This window comes from Macrotis lagotis, chromosome 3 (genome assembly GCF_037893015.1).
Source record: "Macrotis lagotis isolate mMagLag1 chromosome 3, bilby.v1.9.chrom.fasta, whole genome shotgun sequence".
Taxonomy (NCBI): Eukaryota; Metazoa; Chordata; class Mammalia; order Peramelemorphia; family Peramelidae; genus Macrotis; species Macrotis lagotis.
The window spans coordinates 278,333,685-278,351,441 of NC_133660.1; the positions used below are offsets into that span (position 1 = coordinate 278,333,685).

At 42.0% G+C, this 17,757-nt stretch overlaps 1 protein-coding gene across 8 annotated transcripts in view; it reads left to right on the plus strand.

Annotated features, from left to right (window-relative positions):
* SHANK2 (SH3 and multiple ankyrin repeat domains 2) overlaps nt 1–17,757 on the plus strand; it is a 675,055-nt gene that overhangs the window by 428,714 nt on the left and 228,584 nt on the right. For all 8 annotated transcript variants that reach the window (XM_074230853.1, XM_074230850.1, XM_074230845.1 and 5 more), the window contains one exon: nt 791–915. In XM_074230853.1, coding sequence (XP_074086954.1) covers nt 791–915 — 125 coding nt within the window. The remainder of the gene's footprint in view (nt 1–790; nt 916–17,757) is intronic.

Sequence of the window (17,757 nt, forward strand, 5' to 3'; positions counted from 1 at the left end):
AGAGAGACAGAGAGAGACAGAGAGAGAAAGAGAGAGAGAGAGAGTGAGTGTGTATGAGAGAGAGAGAGAAAGAGAGAGAGTATAGTGCTATCCCCTTTCAATCTGTTGATAGTTGATTTGTCAGCCCACAGACCCACAATACCCATGGAAGTCGCTCTCAAATCCTGAGTTAATTTACAGACCTACACACCTTACTTGGTGGGGGAGGGGGGTCCCATAGATATGCCTCTGCTTCCTAGACAGCAGGGTTTCCAGTTCTTTGAGGCCTTATACTCCCTGAGTTGGAAGCCACAACATCTTGAACTCCCTGAGGCCCCACAGGACCAGCACCATTTTGCTCTTGGCATGGGTAAACCGTTTTAGGTTTAGCTACGTCTCTGTAGCTAAAAATCACACACGTGATTTGATTTGGTGTGGTGTTTTGATAGTCCTGAATACCAGAGGAGAAACTCTTCCATTTTTAGAACAGAAATTGTTTAGTCACGGATGCTTCCAAAGAATATGACAGGCTTGTAGATATGTATTACAAGGGCCCATTGCACACTGTTTCTAACAGATGGATATGGGGGAGGCAGAGGGACTCTAGAAGTCTCTTTCATCTTTGGCCTGAGAGTTCACAGCCTCCCCTCCCTCTTGGCCTGGGCGGGGGGGATGCTAGGCCTTCCTTTGGCCAATGAGAAGCCAAGATGGACCCTTTCTCACAGAATGCGTCAAGGTGGTGCAGAGGATCTGGGTCCACAGAAAATGTTTCCCCAAGTTTCACTGAGGCATGTATTTTCTGTCCTTCAAGCTGATACTCCAATTGAAGAGTTTACCCCAACGCCAGCATTCCCTGCCTTGCAATATCTGGAGTCCGTGGATGAAGGAGGAGTAGCATGGCAGGCAGGCTTGAGAACTGGAGACTTCCTCATTGAGGTAGGACACGTAGACATAGTCTATGTTTTTTTTTTTTTTCTAGAGGTTGTCTTGGCTTTTATGATGGGGGAGGAAGTCATTCAGTGATGTGAGTCTAGATGTGGTTGGTGCCCAATGATGTGGCTAACACCACCAACTTTGGTTTTCTCGGTTGCATGTGACTGATTTTCTTGCCTTTGTGTAATTTGGTTTCACTTTTTGGCTTTGGTGATCACTTGCAAAATGGAAAGTAGTTTGCTGCTATTTGGTACAAATGTCAGATCTTAATATCCTCAATGAATTGGGACAGATGCAGTAGTATTCCAGAAAGAGAGTTGGAATACCTTTTTTGAGAGCTCAGGGAAATGTTCTAAGCTGCCTTGGGCTAGAGAAACTTTGATTGGAGATCGAGATAAGGCTGTGCCTTTCCTTACTGTTCTAGGAAAAAGTGAAGTGGCTTTTATTGGTGTTGGGTGAGATGACACTTGAGAAAAAGAGATTTTTTTTGTTAAAGTTGAGTTAGATTGACTATAATATGATGGGGGTGGGGGAAGAAATGATGGCAGGGCAAGAGAAGACTTGTTGAATGAAAAGGAACATTCTGAAATACTTAGCGTTATCAAGGCATTTTATGGGGAAATACCTTCAAGAAATTCCTTGCACGCAGATAGCATCAGACATACAAGGTAGCTATAGTAGGTCCCATACCATCCGCTATGGGAAGTCAAAGGGGGAATATTAAGTCCTCTTATTCATGGTGGTGCATGAGTTAATCCAGAAGTGCCTGGAAATCTCAAGCCATTCATTGAGAATGGCTGAAAATGTCTTTATTTTGTCTACTGGCTTTTCTTCCTAAAGTCGTATTTGGTCCTGTCCTCTGGAATTGGAATAAGTTTCAATAAACTGAAAACTTCCCTAAAGGGAGCATGGTATCACCAATAGTCCTGTTTCCTAACAAGCAGCACTTGGGGGTGTCAGGGTCCTAGAAGAGGCAAGTGAGAAGGATATCTTTGTGCAATACTCTCCCCACAATAGTAAATAATTGTACTGGTCATGTCATCATATATATGATGATATGATTCTCATCAATTATGAAGTATGAATGTCATTGCTGCAGATGATCTTACTGCCTTCCCCCTCTACAAAGAAGAGAGCTCGTGGATCTAAAGCAGAGAGGGGAGGCCACCTGGGTCTATGAAAATGAGAAAGTTCTTTGCGAGGTTGTAAACAGCCAGCTTGCCCTAATAATATGTCACCACCATTATTTCTGACTTCAAATGTCCCCTCATTTTGCTTTATGTTGTCAGTTCAGGGTTTAGACAGTTCTGAGTGTTGATGAGAACCTTTCATTTCAGATGGACACTGGATTGGGAGAGTATCTCTGAAGAGAACTAGCATGGTGGAGGAAACCATGGTGGACTTAGGGGGATGTCAGTTTGTTAATATTGTTCATTCTGAGAGATTATTTTTTCTTTGAAAATGTCTGGATTCCATCTTGAATATATGTTTCATGTAATTATTGGAAGTTATAGTTCAGTGATTCATTGATAACCAAAGTCCATAGCTGGAAGCATGAACCACTTGGGACTCTTGTCCAGCCTTCAGTGTTTGAACTTTAACCAGAGTAAAGAAAGATTTGATTTGCTGTTGCTTCATGTTTTAAATAGATTTTAATCCGCATGGAAATGCAGTGAAATGGAGTTGAATCATTTTCTGTAGGATGCAAGAATGATGTCAGCCCCGCTTCCTGGCATATGTGCGTTTGTGTGTGAGTGTGTGTGTGTGTGTGTGTGTGTGTGTGTGTGTGTGTGTGTGCTTTTGTGCCTGTGAGCTGGTAGCCTCTGGAGGAAGTTATTGAGTCAAGTTGCCTTTTATTACATGTGAAAATTCATGAATATAGTATGGAGGGAGGTGACAACTCAGTTCAGTTTTAGGGACTAGCTTATGTAAAAGTCCATTGGAGAAATCGAGGGCTGGCAGCTGTCTGGACATTTGACATGCCATTTAAAGGATATATTTGTTGGGGAAATCTCCATGTTGAGATAAGGCATCATCCTCTGCTTGTGGAAAGAAAGCTAAATCTAATCTGGACTTGGGAAACATTGACTATGGTCTGAAGTTTCATTGTATGTCTAGAGAAATAGAATGCACTTGGGTGTCTGCTTTAACATTGATGAGAAAACCATGGGACCATTTTGTGTTTTTCTAGAAAGATACTTGACAAAGTAATTCCAAGAATAGTTGGGCCTTAGCTGGATTGGGGCAGTCCTTGCCTAAGTAAGTTTTCTAAGGGACTTCTTCTGGGTCACCAATGATGGACTTTATGTAATTCCTAAGTCTATAGTTATATGAAAAATGTGAGATATGCATACAGGTCCTTCGACCACAGTTGACTGTAGTTCATTCTAGTGACAAACTAATTTATGAGGTGGTATATGTTAAACACCAAAAGGAAGGGGTCTGTTGATAGCGCTTTTTGGTGAACAGTGAGACACATTGAACTGTGACACAGTTGGGGGATGGTGAAACACAACTCCGTAGATCCTATTCCTGAGAAACCATTGTCTGAAACTGGAATACCTGTTGGATGATTTCCTCTTGACTCGTTTTGGTCCAATGAGATTCTAAAATCCTACCCATGGATGGTCTGGCTGGACTGGACTGGTTTTGGAATTTGAAGGTGGGTGGAGGAAAGAATGGTAGGGAGACTTTTTCCTGTATATAATTGCAGTGCAAGGGAGTAGTTTTAAGTTGATGAATGCTATTATTGGACCCTCCTCAACAGAGGGTGATAGCCAGAACTCCCTGTGCTTTGTTAAAGCATTTGGAAGAAAGATCCCAGTCATTTATGTGCTGTAGGCTCTCCTTTTTCACTTCCCCCATTGAGGTTGCTCCTGGTCTCACTGTTTAGAAGGGAGGAGATAGAAACTCCTCTGTGACTCTATGATGAGGAAATTCAAAGATTTAAGGATTATAATCAAAACTCACACAATGTCATGATTTCATCCAATCAGTCCTCTGGACACCAGCACTAGGGGTCATCCCAGGAAGCAGAAGGAGGCAATTTAGGGCAAACACAAAGGACTGGTCTTTTTAGGGAAGATTATTGCTGTAAGAGTTGGCTGCCCCTAAAAATATATCATTTCATGAACAGTTGGGATGAATTCATGGATGATCGGTCTGAAGAGAGATTTCAAAAAGAAAGCTAGACGTGCTTAGAGAATATTGTGACCACCCCCACCCCAGGCAACATTTCCCGGCAAGCCTACCAAAGACCAAGCCCTGGGCCAGAGAAGCCCTTGGTTCTAACCCAGTTTGGCCTTTTGTGCATTTGATGTGCTCAAGTTAGTATCCTGGCACAATGAAACACAGTGATTTTTAAAGTTTGTATTATATAGCTCTCCTCAGTAGCCATCCCTGAAATTTGACTTAACAATAAGACCTGGATTTTTTTTGCAGGCTCCCATTTTGAAACTAAAGATTTGGCCCTCATGCTGTTTTTCTCCAACTGTGAACTCTCTTTTATCTGAAGAATGCCTACCTCTAAAGGAAGGTTTTTTCCCCCCATATTCAGAGTACTTGGGCTTAACTTTGTTTTGGTGGCTCAAAAACTGATTCTTGCTCCTTGATTATTTTCATGTGGTTGTCATCAGGGAAGCTACGGGAGGGCCTTGGTGACTTCTGTAGTTTTTTGTTTTCTTCTACTTTATGCATTAATTTCGCTAAGTGTGTTTTCCCTGCAATTACTGTCAGAGATAGTCACTACTGGCCGGGTGGTAAAAGGCAAGTTGAACTTTTTTCCCCTTTGGATTAAATGTTTTCTCAAAAGATAGTTCGATCCCTTAAAAAAAAAAGGAATTCACCTTCAAAGAAGTAGGTTTCTTTTTTATTATTTTTTGCAAAACCTTTTGAAATCTATTTCCTTGCTATGTCCCTAAGAGACTAAATATCGTATAAACATTTCTCCAGCTGTGTCTTGTGAATAGAATGGTTAAGATCTGGTCTCTACCTCCATGTGAACATTCACTATTTTCTGCTCCACTAGATTGTAATTATTGACAGATTGACCAACCCCAGTAGGGGGACTTCTCCAACTTCCTTAGAAGGCCATATGATGTAGCAGAAATATTACTGGATTTGGACTGGGTTGGCCCCGAGTCCAAGAGCCAACTCTTTCCCCTTGGTGCCCGTGCTGCCCTGGAGAACCCCCTTCACTCCTCAACAACTCTGTCCTCCACTCTAAAATGAGAGCTGATATCAGATAATCTCTGTGGCCTCTGCCATTTTTGCCTCCTCTGTTTCTATGATACCTGGCTGGCAGCAGGGACTGTATATGAATTTTTATACTCTCATTGGGTCTATGAACTCATTTATGTGAGCATTCTCTCCTTCAGTCCATGAATAATTGTGGACACATAAAAAATGTAAATAATTGGCATGGGCATGGGCAGCCTCGCTGTGATACTAAGGAAAAAAAATCACTGAATGTGAAAATGGAAAACTGGGCTCACGTATTAGCTCTATTTCTTAATACTTGTGTGACCGGGGACAAATGAATTCCTTCAAATTATCCTCTCTGCCTCAGTTTCCTTTCTCCATACAAAAGCATTGAACTTGATGACTCTTTTTGTGCCTTACTAAACTTAACCAGACTAAGCAAGATCCCTCAGATATGGCACAGTGATAATGACCTTGAGAATAATGGTTTTTTTCTGATGACCACTTGCCTCACTATTCTATAGTTTCTTAATCATGCAGACTTATAATTCAGTGGTTTCCTTACTGTAACCCTCAAAATACAGATGATATGTGTTTTGGGGATAAGAGTGAGGATTGAACAATTATAAAGATGGAAGGAAACAGAAAAATCATCTTCCCAACCCACCATACAATATAAGAATTCCTTTTTTAATTTATTTTTTCAGTTACTCAATATTTTCAATTTCTTTCTCTCCCTCTCCCCATTGGACAAAAAGTTAAAACAAAAACAAAAACAAAACCTACAAGGCTTCGTAACATTTCTGGCCACCTGATCACCTCAACTTTGCTTGAATACTTCCAGTAATGGGGAGTTCATTACCTCAAAAGGCAATCCATTCCATTATTGCAAATGTCCTTTCACATACTGATCCTCATCCTGTCTCCTAGGAGAATCCTGGGTTCTAATTTAAAATAATCAAAGAGAACTTTCCTCTCTCCCCTCCCCCAGGGCTTCTTTCCAAACCCTGCTCTTTCAGCACTCTTCATGTACTCCAGTTCTCCTTCATTCCATTAAAATGGACTCCTTCCTCAGGGTTCCCTCCATATACAGGGCTCCCTCTCCTTGAAAGTTTTCAAGCATTGGCTTTATGGGACATAGTGGGAATTCCTTTCATGTAACAGTCTCTGAGATCCTTCCAACTTTCAAATCCCATGACTGTGTCATGTTGGGCAGTGTCTTTCTTGAAGTGTCATGCATGAAACAGAACACAGTGGTTCACAAGTGCTCTGACCTGGGTTATGAGACCCAGGACTCTCTCCAATCCACTTAGCTCACTATACCTTTGTAATTCTAACATTGCACTCCCTGACTTTGGCAGCAACTTAAGCCCAGTCAGTCACGTAGAGTTTTCTATCAATTCGACCCCCCCCCATCTCCTAGTCCTTTTTTCTTTGAACTTCTGTCTACTCAGGTGTTGCCAAGCCTGTATTTATGCAGCTTATTCTTTAAATACCCAAACTTCACAACTCTACCCAGTCCTGTTCAATTCCATCTTGTCAGTTCTAACCCTGTGCTTCAGCCTGCCAAGATCTCTCTGAATCCACATTCCCTTGTCCACTTTGTTCTTGATATCCTGCCTGTTTCTGTAGCATGTGAGAAATGGAATGTAGTGTTTTCTGTCATACTATTAATGCAAATAACTGACATTTATATTGTGCTTTAAGGTTTGCAGAGCAAATTACTTTCTCTCACTCGATCCTGATACTCGTCCTGGGAAGTAGTTATCCCAATTTTATAGATGAGCAAATGGGATAAGAGAAGTCAAGTGACTTGTCTAGAGCCACACACCTACTAAATGTCTGAGGCATGATTCAAATCCATTTAGTCCTCACCAGAAGCCCAGGGATGCTCATTAGATTAACACATCAGGACCAAGGACAGGTCCCTGCCTTGACTTAAACCAACTGTTTTAACTTAAGGAACAGAGATGGCCCTTCCCAGTGGACATTGTCTGATGAATCAACACTATTGGGCTGGAACTATTCAGTTACGATACTGTCCCTTATAGACTGGATCTTATTTGTTTCTGTTTCTACCAAAGCCAGTTTGCTTATTGTAAATGCCCCACCAACATTTCTTAAATTGAACTAAACAGCCCATGTTTCCTCAAATTATCTTAGAAAACACTGTTATTAAGTTGAATTAGGTAGCATTTACATAGCAGTTTAAATTTGCAAAACACTTTACCTAGCTTATGCCATTTCAGTTGACAATTTGTAAGATTGGTACTTTTGTTCTCCCCATTTTGCAGATGTGGAAACTGAGGGAAATAATTTGCCCAGGGTTGCACGTTTAGTTAGTGTCTCAAGAGATGTTTGATGCTCTAACCACCAAATCAGCTGTTTCTGATATCATGAAGGATTTTCATCAGATCCCTTGCTGAAATCTCGATAGTCCATGTCTGCATCATTCCCTTGATCTATCAATCAAGTCACTCCATTAAGAATCTTAATTTAGTTTCTTGATTAAATATTTTTTTAAATTATCTTGATTAAAGACCTAAGTCTGGTTAATGTCAGAAGGAGGAAAAAACAATTAGGAAATTCTGACTTAGGGTCCTGTTTACACTTTTTCTGTCAAGTCTAATTTTGTGTTTTAAATGCAATGCTCCTAGGGAGGCACCTGCCTCCAGGCTGGCCAGATCTTCATTTCACATCTGAAACCCAGGATGAGGAAACATGTTTCACTTGTTGGCACCTGTAATGAAGCATAAGCCCTTTCTTCAAATGACAAATGAATACCTTCGGCAAATATATTTCTATAATAGACTGTGTTTGGGGACTTGTGCCCGATGTTATGGAAAAATGGAGAAGACACTGTCTCTTCTGGAACTTTAAAATCTAGTAGGGTAGATAAGACACAGGAGCAAATTACCATAGCAATAATTTTAAATAAATCTTTTTCAATAGTATCTCTTGTGGTTTAAATATATTATTCTATAAACATACTGTGCCATAAGGCAAATATAAAGTGTTATGAGGAGAGATCAATTCCATCAAGCATGTTGTGAGAAGGTTTCATGGAAAAAGTGTCATTAAAATGGGCATTGAGGTGTGGCTAGGTGACACAGTGAATAGAGCATCAGCCCTGGAGTCAGGAGGACCTGAGTTCAAATTCGACCTCAGACACTTAATAATTTCCTAGCTGTGTGGTCTTGGGCAAGCCATGTAACCCCACTGCCTAGCAAAAATCTAAAAACAAAAATGAACACTGAATATTATACTATTCGAACTATAGAATGCTCAAAGTAGGAATTTACTAATTGTTCTTCCTTTTCATTAGCCTTAGATAACTATAATATTAATAATAATAATAATATGAAATATATTAGAAATATTAGCCATAGTTAACTGCAGTACACAAAAACACATTATTAGTGAATCTGAGTATTAATAAAAGAATGGCGCCTGCAGTACTTATTTCCTTCAATTCCCCTTCAGTTTTCAATGATGTGATAAACTAAACAAAGCTGCTAGAGAGATCAGATAAGGAGGGACTTAAGGAGAAGCTGGAATAATAGGAAACAGATACTAGAGCACTCCAAAGGACTCCTTAGCCTGCCTGGCCATCCCCTCCCTTATGCGAAGCACCAGGCTTTGACTGCTCCAGGAAGCCAATGTCCAAATTCTCTTCCCCATCCCAACATGAGGCCTGGAGGTGAACTCAAACCAGGAGCAGATGACCAGCCAGGCCTTGCTTACTCACTTCCATTGCTTCTAATACAAATTTGTTCTTACTTTCCCCCCCCTCCCTATCCTCCCTTCCTTCTTGCCCTTATCTGGGTGAACTCTTTCCATGAATGGATAATTAGGCCCACATAGACAGGCCCCAGCCTGTTTGAGATTATTTTTGTTTGTTTGTTTTAACCAGTAGAAAATCTGTGCAGACTCAGAAAGAGTTTAATCCAAGTCCAATTTTCTCAATTTCAGGCAATCTCCAAATGAGATCCTGAGATTATGGGCCTCAGGATACCAAGACTTGAGGCCAGCCCCTATCAATGCCCCCTTACCCACATTTTTAAGGATCTCTTTGTACTTGAAACACTGTACATCTTAATGATATGATGGTTGGAGGCTTTGCTGCATCCAATCTGCTTTGGTCATTGGCCACCTGAATGTCGTCTGGTTAAGTAAGCTCCACAAAATCTAGTCAGGGTGGCAAGAGGTTGTGGCATAAGCCTCCATTCTTACTTTGCTTTGGGATCTCATGTTTTATCCTTCCGTTGTTGTAGCAACAAATCTAAAGAGAAGTTAACAATGCAATCCAATATTATTTCATGATTTCATTCTTACTGTGTGTCTACTGACCTAGATGAGGAGAGCATTTTCCCCATAAAGCCTTAAACCTTTAGATTAAGGCCTAAGTTTTCCCAAATCGTCACTGATGGGGACTGAGAACCCCATGGGCTACCTAGCTGCACAGTCTCTGAGCTCAAATATGGAAGGGGCTCCTTTCTCTCCCTCAATCTCTTGGAACACCCTGCTTCTCATAATACACAGCTCATGGGCCTCCTGCTCTGCACATCTTTCCTCTTCACTGAATTGAAATGGTTTTGTATTTACTTAATCGTGTTGTCATTATTCTCTCATCCTAAAATGCTGTAAACTCCTTGAGGCTCAGAATTATTTCCTTTTTGTTTCTATATTCCAGCAGTTGTCCCAGAGTCTTGTACATCATAATAAATGCTCAGTGCAGGATGGACCCCAGAGACCCTAAGAGAAGGAGCAGAAAACCAGTCTGAGGGCCCACCCTAGGTTGTTTCCTCCTCCACTCCCCTTTGTCTTTTTGATTGATGCCAACAAAAACCATTCAAATAGAGGCTTTCTTTCCCAAGCATAAGGCTTGTGTGGTGGAGTGACTTCCTTGGGAGATAGGAGACAAATACCAGAGTTTTGCTCAGAAATCAAAAGGGTTCCTTTTTTAATCATTTCTGCAAACTTGGATTATCATTTATTCATTTTATACTCAAATATTCTGAAATAATGATGACTCAAATTTGATTTAAAAGGGTTAGGGAAAAACTTGTGTGTGTGTGTGTGTGTGTGTGTGTGTGTGTGTTAAAAATTTGAGATCCACTGAATATTCTGTGTGCATAGGGCTATGTTCCCATCACCAGGAGTAGCCTGCTAGAATTATATGAAGACAATTTGCTGTTGCTTGACAGAGTTGCATGGAGTATTTAGATGATGGGCCCCTCTTACTATCACTGCCCAGTGCCATCACTGTGCAACATCTCTTGACCTGGGCCTTAGCAAAGCCTGGTGACTTGGAATCTTTTTATGCTGATGTGCTTTGTCAAGGGGAAATGAGGAAGTGAGAGGAGATGACCCTCTCTTTCTGGGGCTTTGGATAACAACTGAACACATGAACCTTCAGGGCATTTTGCTTCCTTAGTGGACAGTCATCAATCATTCAATCAACCAATCATTCAGTCAAAAAACACAGATTATCTTGAATCATAATAGATATGAGGCCTGCAAAAGCTCATGATCGGAGAGTTAAGTTAATATAACCCAGGATCAAATAACTAAGCACGTTTGCTTAAAGGGAAGAATAGGAGAGAAATGAACTGAGGCATCATGGGACTGGGGGAGTGAACTCAGCCTTGAATTCAATGAACCAAACTGAAATCCTGACTGTCAATTCGTTAGTAGTACCTGTCTTTCAGTATCAAAGAAAATCATGACATCAAAAATGGTACCATGACCTGAACATAAGATTAATCAAATTGAAGGGGGATGTGCAACGACAGCATTCTCGCTATCCCTTGTGGGTCTGATGACCTAACATAGTGAGATCAGGACATCTATGGCTCATTGTCAAAGTCAGTTCCCTCCTTGGGTCTAGATACCCTCTAGACAATTGACGAATCTGTGTTGATGGAATGTTGACCTGCATACAGTCTAGAACATTTAGACAGGGGTAATCCAGGCAATTCTCCTCTCTTGTAGAAGTAACAGAAACCTTTAGGAGTGAAGCTAAAAGTGAGGTAGTCACTCAGTCCTAGAGAACTAAAACCATGAGTGTTGAGCTGGGAGGGACCTTAGAGAACATCTAATTCAATGTCTTTAATTTTACTCATGAGGAAACTGAGGCCCAGAGAGGCAAGTGACTGACCAGTACCACAGAGCCAATAATTGACAGAGCCAGAATGCCAACTCATTCAGGGATCTTTCCATAGTCTTTGCTTGGCTTAGCTATTCATTTATTTAGCCATTACTACTTAAACTTCTCTTCTAGACAAAGATGGTGCCAGGTTCTGCTGGAGATGCAGAATGAATTCAAGTGTGGTGTCTGCTCTCAGGGCGTTTATAACCCAACAGGAGGAGCTTCTACCTGTTTCATGACATCATTCTCCCCCAAACCTCTTCATTCACTGATCCTCTGAAGTTTGGCTCTCCCAGAGTTAGAGGCATGAGTCTCCCCTTTGATCAGGAAAATGGGAAGCAACAGGGATGCAGTGGAGAGAGCTGTGTGGAGCTAGGAGTCTCTGAGCTTTCATTCCCATCTGCTGCCTCTTTCTTTGTGACCCTGGACAAGTGATTTGTCTTCCCTGGGTTTCAGTTACTCCTTCTGCAGAATAAGGGAGTTGAACTAGATTCAACAATAAGTTTTTATTAAAAATCTACAAGGTAAAGACCTTTATTTGGGGATTAGGAAACAGAAAAACAAAATCGTTCGTGCCCCCCAGGAGTTTAGAATTGCATGCTCAGGAGAAGCCACCCTGTCATAGTCCTCCCTGTCAAGCCTGGGCAGAAGATGACTTAACCTTATGAATTGTAGCGGAAGGACTAAGCCCAAATGAGATTTCTAGAAAAGGAACAAGAGCACTTGATGACAGATAAGATCTTGGGTAAGAAAGCGAGGGAGCTCTATGTCCAGTGACTGTACAAGCAAAAGGAAAGTGCCTGGATCAGTATAAGCAAGGCAGTGAAACCAAGGGAAGGTGCTCTTAGTGTCAAAGGATCCTGGAATATTTGTGTCAGAAAGAGGATAGAGAGAGAGAGAGAGAGAGAGAGAGAGAGAAAAGAAAATCATAATGCATAAAACATAGTTTAAAAATTGAAATATACTAAGCTCTGGTCTGCATTCAGACTCCACTGTTCCTTCTCTGGATGTGGATGATATTTTCTATCACATAGTTCTTTAGAATTGTCTTTGACTATTGTACTGCTGAGAACAAGGCCACCTTAGTTGATTTTCACCCAGTATTGCAATTAGCATGCACCATGCTCTTGTGGGTCTGCTCTCTTCACTCAGCATCAGTTCATGCAAGTCTTTCCAGGTTTTTCAGAAGTCCTGTCCTTCATGATTTCTTTATTTTTCAATTTAATTTAATTTTACCAATTATATGCAAAGGTGGTTTTCAACATGTATTCATTTGCAAGTTTATGAGTTCCACATTTTTCTACCATCTTTGCTTCTCTCCACCTGTTATCTGTTAAAAATTGGACATGGACACTCATGTTTAGCATATTTCCCCATTATTCATGTTGTGAAAGAAGAATTAGACCTAAGGGAGAAAAACCATGAGAAAGAAGAAGCATCCCATTCAAATTTACAGTTATGACTAACTAACTCTACATTTACCTCTGTTGTCTTCCCCCCATTTATCCTTTTCTCTTTCCTTTCCCCTTAGCCCTCTTCCCCAGTGTTTTGCTTCTTCTTGCTCCCTCTCGATCATCATTCCTTATTTCTATCAGCTCTTTTCTCTTTTCTTTTCCTTTTCCCTTCTTCCTTTTTTTTACCTTTACCTTTAACTTTACCTTCTCCCTCCCTTTTATCATTCCCTTCTTCCCTTTTTGTTCCCCTGTCCCCCATTTCCCATGCTGCCCAGTCCAGCAGACATATTCATAGCTTGGGAGCTCCAAGAGATGTTTGCACTCATTGAATTCAAAGCCCTTGTTTCAGAGGGGGAAACTGCATCCCACAGAGAGGAGAGGTTTTCCCCCAGGTTACCCAGGGAAGCAGGTGGGACTCACACTCAGGTATGCAGGCTCCAGATCCAGGCCTCCCTCCAGCAGACAATGTTGTGTCTACTTTATCATGCTATATCTTATCTTTCTAACCATCTTTTTCTCTTCATCTTTTTTCATCCTGATTTTTCTGGCTTCATTCAAATCCCAGCTTAAATCTCATCTTGTGCAAGAAGCCTTTCCCAATCCCCTTTAATGCCGGGCCTTCTTTCTGTTGATTATTCCAATCTATTCAGCATAGATTTTTTCTCCACAGACTTGTTTGCATGTCCCCCCCCCAATTAGATTGTGAGCTCCTTCAGAGCAAGAATTGTCTTTTGCCTTTATTTGTTTCTCCAATACTTAGCACTGTTCCCTTCATGTTACAAGTACTTAATAATTGCTTATTGATGGATGTTTCTGTCCTAAAGACAAAGCCAATGGATGGTCTCTAATATTCAGTGCTCTCCTGGTGATACTTACTGGTATGTTTTGAGAAATAGAAGGATTGGTTAAGGACTGGGCAAGTTGAGGGAAGAAGCTTCCTTGTCCATGAGAACTATGAATATTGTCCCATAGCAACCTTGGTGTTGCACCAGACCTAAGCAGGCCCCACCTCCTCTCCTCCACCTACCAGAGGTCCTGAGAATCTGCCTTTGTAGCAAGAAGGATGGACCTCCTGGTCCTGGTAGACTCCAAGAAACCATAGAATTTTACATGTCTTCCTAATTTGCTCCAAGCATAAGTTGCCATTATGCTATAGCATCAAAGCTCCTGCCAGAGAGCTAAGGATGGCAGTGCTGAGCCATAAGGATGGGCAATCTAAGACTTGTGGGCACCATTGGCAAATTATAAAGGAGCACCAACACCCCTAGTGCTACATGTCACTGCCCTTGTTGAGCTATATGACACAAATTACAAAAATCACTCAGCTGTCACCCCACCAAGGAGCTGCCTTGCCATGTCCCAGTGCAGTCCTGGACTCTCATCTCATTCTCCCTCCTGTCAGACTTGGTCTGTATCTAGCCCCCAGTGTAATCAGATCCTTGAGATTATGACTGGGCCCACTCTGTCCTTATATCCTCCCACCCACCAGAGGTCTGTGCATAAAATTGACTTTAATAAATGTTTATTGGCATAAACTCAAAGAAGACAGAGATTTTGTTTTTTCAGACATTAAAAGTATGTGTGCTTAAACCTTCTGAGCATACGGTCTCCTGACAGAAGAAATAAAATTTAATTTAAAAAAGGAATATGTCCCTTCTTGCAGTCCCTAGGTACTATACTTTAGCCCCATTGCCAACATTCTCTTTCCTAGTAAAAGTTCTGCCCTTGGATACTGATTTCTGTCAGTGAGGCCTAAGCTGGATGACTTTGGTACCTTTCCCCCCCAAGGGGGAGTGCACTGAGTAAAGGTCCCAGGGACCTTCCCTTGTCCTCAAGTAGCTAGTGATCATAGCATTCTGGGTCTAGAGAGGTTCTGAGGTCCAAGTCCCTTCCTTCTCCCATGCCAACTGTCTTACAGCTAGAAAAGTGAAGGCTAAAGAATTTAGTGACTCAGCCATGGTCACACAGGCAGTTTCAGGGCAGAACTGGTTTTCTAACTAAGGTCTCAGGACTCAGAAGCCAGCCTTCTTTAGACTCAGCAGCCTGCCTTTCTAGACATAGGCCCATTTATCCAGCAGAAAGGAAGCCCCTTGTGGGCAAGGATGGCTTTTCCTGTGCACACTCAGACTCAAGCACAGGTGGATATATGGAGAAACTATTCAATAAACTGAATAGAATTGAATCAAACTCATGAGATTCTTTGAGAGGACCAGCTCTTCCTTTGTACAGGAAGAAGAGGGATGGCATGAAGGGCAAAGCCCAGTTGAGGAAAATGATGGGTTTTTTAACTGAAAAATATGTGGTCCAGAAACATGAGCTCAGCTTAGAGATATGTAGAACTCATCACTCACAGCTCTGATGACTCTCCAAAGCCCTGGGTTCTTCCAATTGACTTTTTTTTTCTCCCCAGCCAAGCTAACGTGGGAGCAAAGACATTTTCTATTGTCTTTTTCTGGGAAGCAGATTGGGGGGGAGGTTCTCATCTAGGCATAATGGGGACCATGGAGGAGGAAACCCCCTCCAGAAATTCATTGGGCTGTTGTGGAATGGATCTGTCCCAGGCCTCAGCTTGACCTTGTTTGCCAAGGAGCCTTCTGAAAAGTCAAAGGAATGCCCTGCCTAGGGTGAGAAAGTATTGTCCCAGAGGAAGAATGGACACAATCCCTGTCCTAAGAGTGTTATGAGCATCGGGGGCTGATATTCCCATTTTGTAGCTGTGGAAGCAGAGGAAGCAGAGGCAAATAGGGTGAAGGACCTGCCCGAAGCCTCACAGCTAATCACCATTAACCAGCAAGTGAAGCCCTATTTCACTTGGTCATTAGTCACACCCTAGAGGTGGATGATTTTCTTAAGGATCTAGCACAGTTGGAAGGGGTTTGTTTCAAGGCAAAGACAGACGTTTGGAAGACAATCTGTTCCTCGTTTGGGGATGGCCAACACTTCACGTTAGATTGCCTGGTGAGCACAACTTGTTTCAGAGCAGTTGCCAATGTATTTGAGTCGCAACTCAGTGGTATTTGTGACAAAGGTTTACATATGAAAGTCCATCTCCAAGAGGAATGGTTCTGTAGAAAGCCTGGAATATATTGAGAAGCATGATGTATAGAGGGCTGGACTGCTTCAGGAAGTCCTGGGCTTAGGTCCCGTCTCTGACCTAGCCTGGCTCAGAGATCTTGGGCAAATTCCTCTTCAGGCTGTAAGCCTTCCTCAGGGACTCCAAGATGCAGAGAAGATGCCAACTTATATCAGTAAAAGAAGTTTCTTTGCCTGAGAACTCCCTTTGCCAATGAATCCCAAAGCTGATCCCTGTAGCTATCCCTATCCTAGAATGTGCATGCCAAGCCCTACTGTATGCCAGTCGAGGTCAGAGACAAGACCTACTCTGTTCCTTCTCCAGGCTGCCCAGTTACCTAAGTGGCCCTAACACTGAACCTCCAAAGAGGCCCCCAGGCTCATATATGCCTCATGAAAATATGTAACCACTTCTGCCTGTAAGAAGGGTATGAAGAGCCTTCATAGTAGTAGCGTCCTTCCATACCACCATGCTTTGCTCTTTTATCTCCTACTTTATAGCTAGAAATACAAATAAAGATGGGAGGTCAAGGGGTCTCTTTCTTCTTAAAATGTTTAACTCAGAATGTGAACATTCTCATCTTTTCAAGAAGGTGTTGCTAATGCACTGGTCCTAGCATCTGTTGCCCCCCTGGTTTTGAATTTCAATAAACACAATGATCTATTTGCAGGAGTCTTTTAGCCCCCGCCCTTTGATTCATGCTGAGAGAGCACTTCCTGCTGACACTAGACCTTTGCTCAATGGGGGACTAACCCCCTGTGGACCTGAGTTGACTCAGCACAGCCATCATCAGCTGCCATCTGCTGCCACCTGTAAGACTAGTGACACCCTTCACATGATGGTTTGTAGAGTGGCAGCTCCCATAGGGGAGACTGTAGAGTGTGATTATCCAATCTAGGCCAAGGACCTTGATTTACAAAAGAGGAAACTGAACCCAAAGTGGGAAAAGGACCCACCTAATATGAGCCAATGAATGGGGAGCAGCCAGGATGCAACCCCACATCTTTAGATTACCAGCCAACACAGGCCCCCAAAGGACCACAGTGCTTGGTACTGTCCAAGGTTCCCACCATCAGCCTCATTGACAAGACTAGTCAGCATTTACTAAGCAGGATCTGGTTGAGGAATGAGTTCACATTCATGCGATCATATTTTCAGAGATATTGAGAGAGTTAGTGGTATGAGATAAGCAAGTAGGTTCTTGTCCTTCCTTGAAAAAAAAAAAGAATCACCCCTTTTATTCAATCCATTAGCAGATCCCTTCCATCCAAAAGAAAATAAGCTGGGGAGGGGGGGTTCATGTCATATTTGTCTTTGTCTCCCCTGTAAATAGTCAAAGGAATGGCTAGGTGAATGGAAGAATAGGTAAGGGAATGTGCACTTATTAATCACCTATTCAGTGACAAGCACAATGCGAAACACAGCAGATACCATGTTATTTGATTTTTACAACATACCTACTCAGTACTCTTACTATCTCTAGCTTACTAGGGCATAGAGAAAGCAAGGACTTTGGCAGCATGACATAACTGATGTGTGTATCTGAGACTAGATTTGAACACAGGTCATCCTGAGTCAGGATCCCATCCTCTATCCACTGATCCACCTTGCATTCCTGGATGGATGATTAAATGACTGTCTTTTCTTTCTTAACATCTCTCAAAGTCATACCTGCCTCTCCTCTAGGACCTCATCAAGCCACACCTGGATTTCTAAAATAACTCTCTGCTGTTAATAATAATGATGATGATGATAATGCTGATAAGAAGATAGCTCTATGATCTCATCAGCACACACATTTCCTATTCTGAGTACATTTTCACCCCCCAGGGGTTTTTGTCCTTGTCCTCTCATTAAGCATCCCGCCCCTCCCCCCCCATGTGCAAAAGGTATCTTCCCTGTTATTTATAGTCTAACAGTCTGTGTGATTTTAGGCAAGTCACTTCATCTCTGAAGGTCTCAGTCTC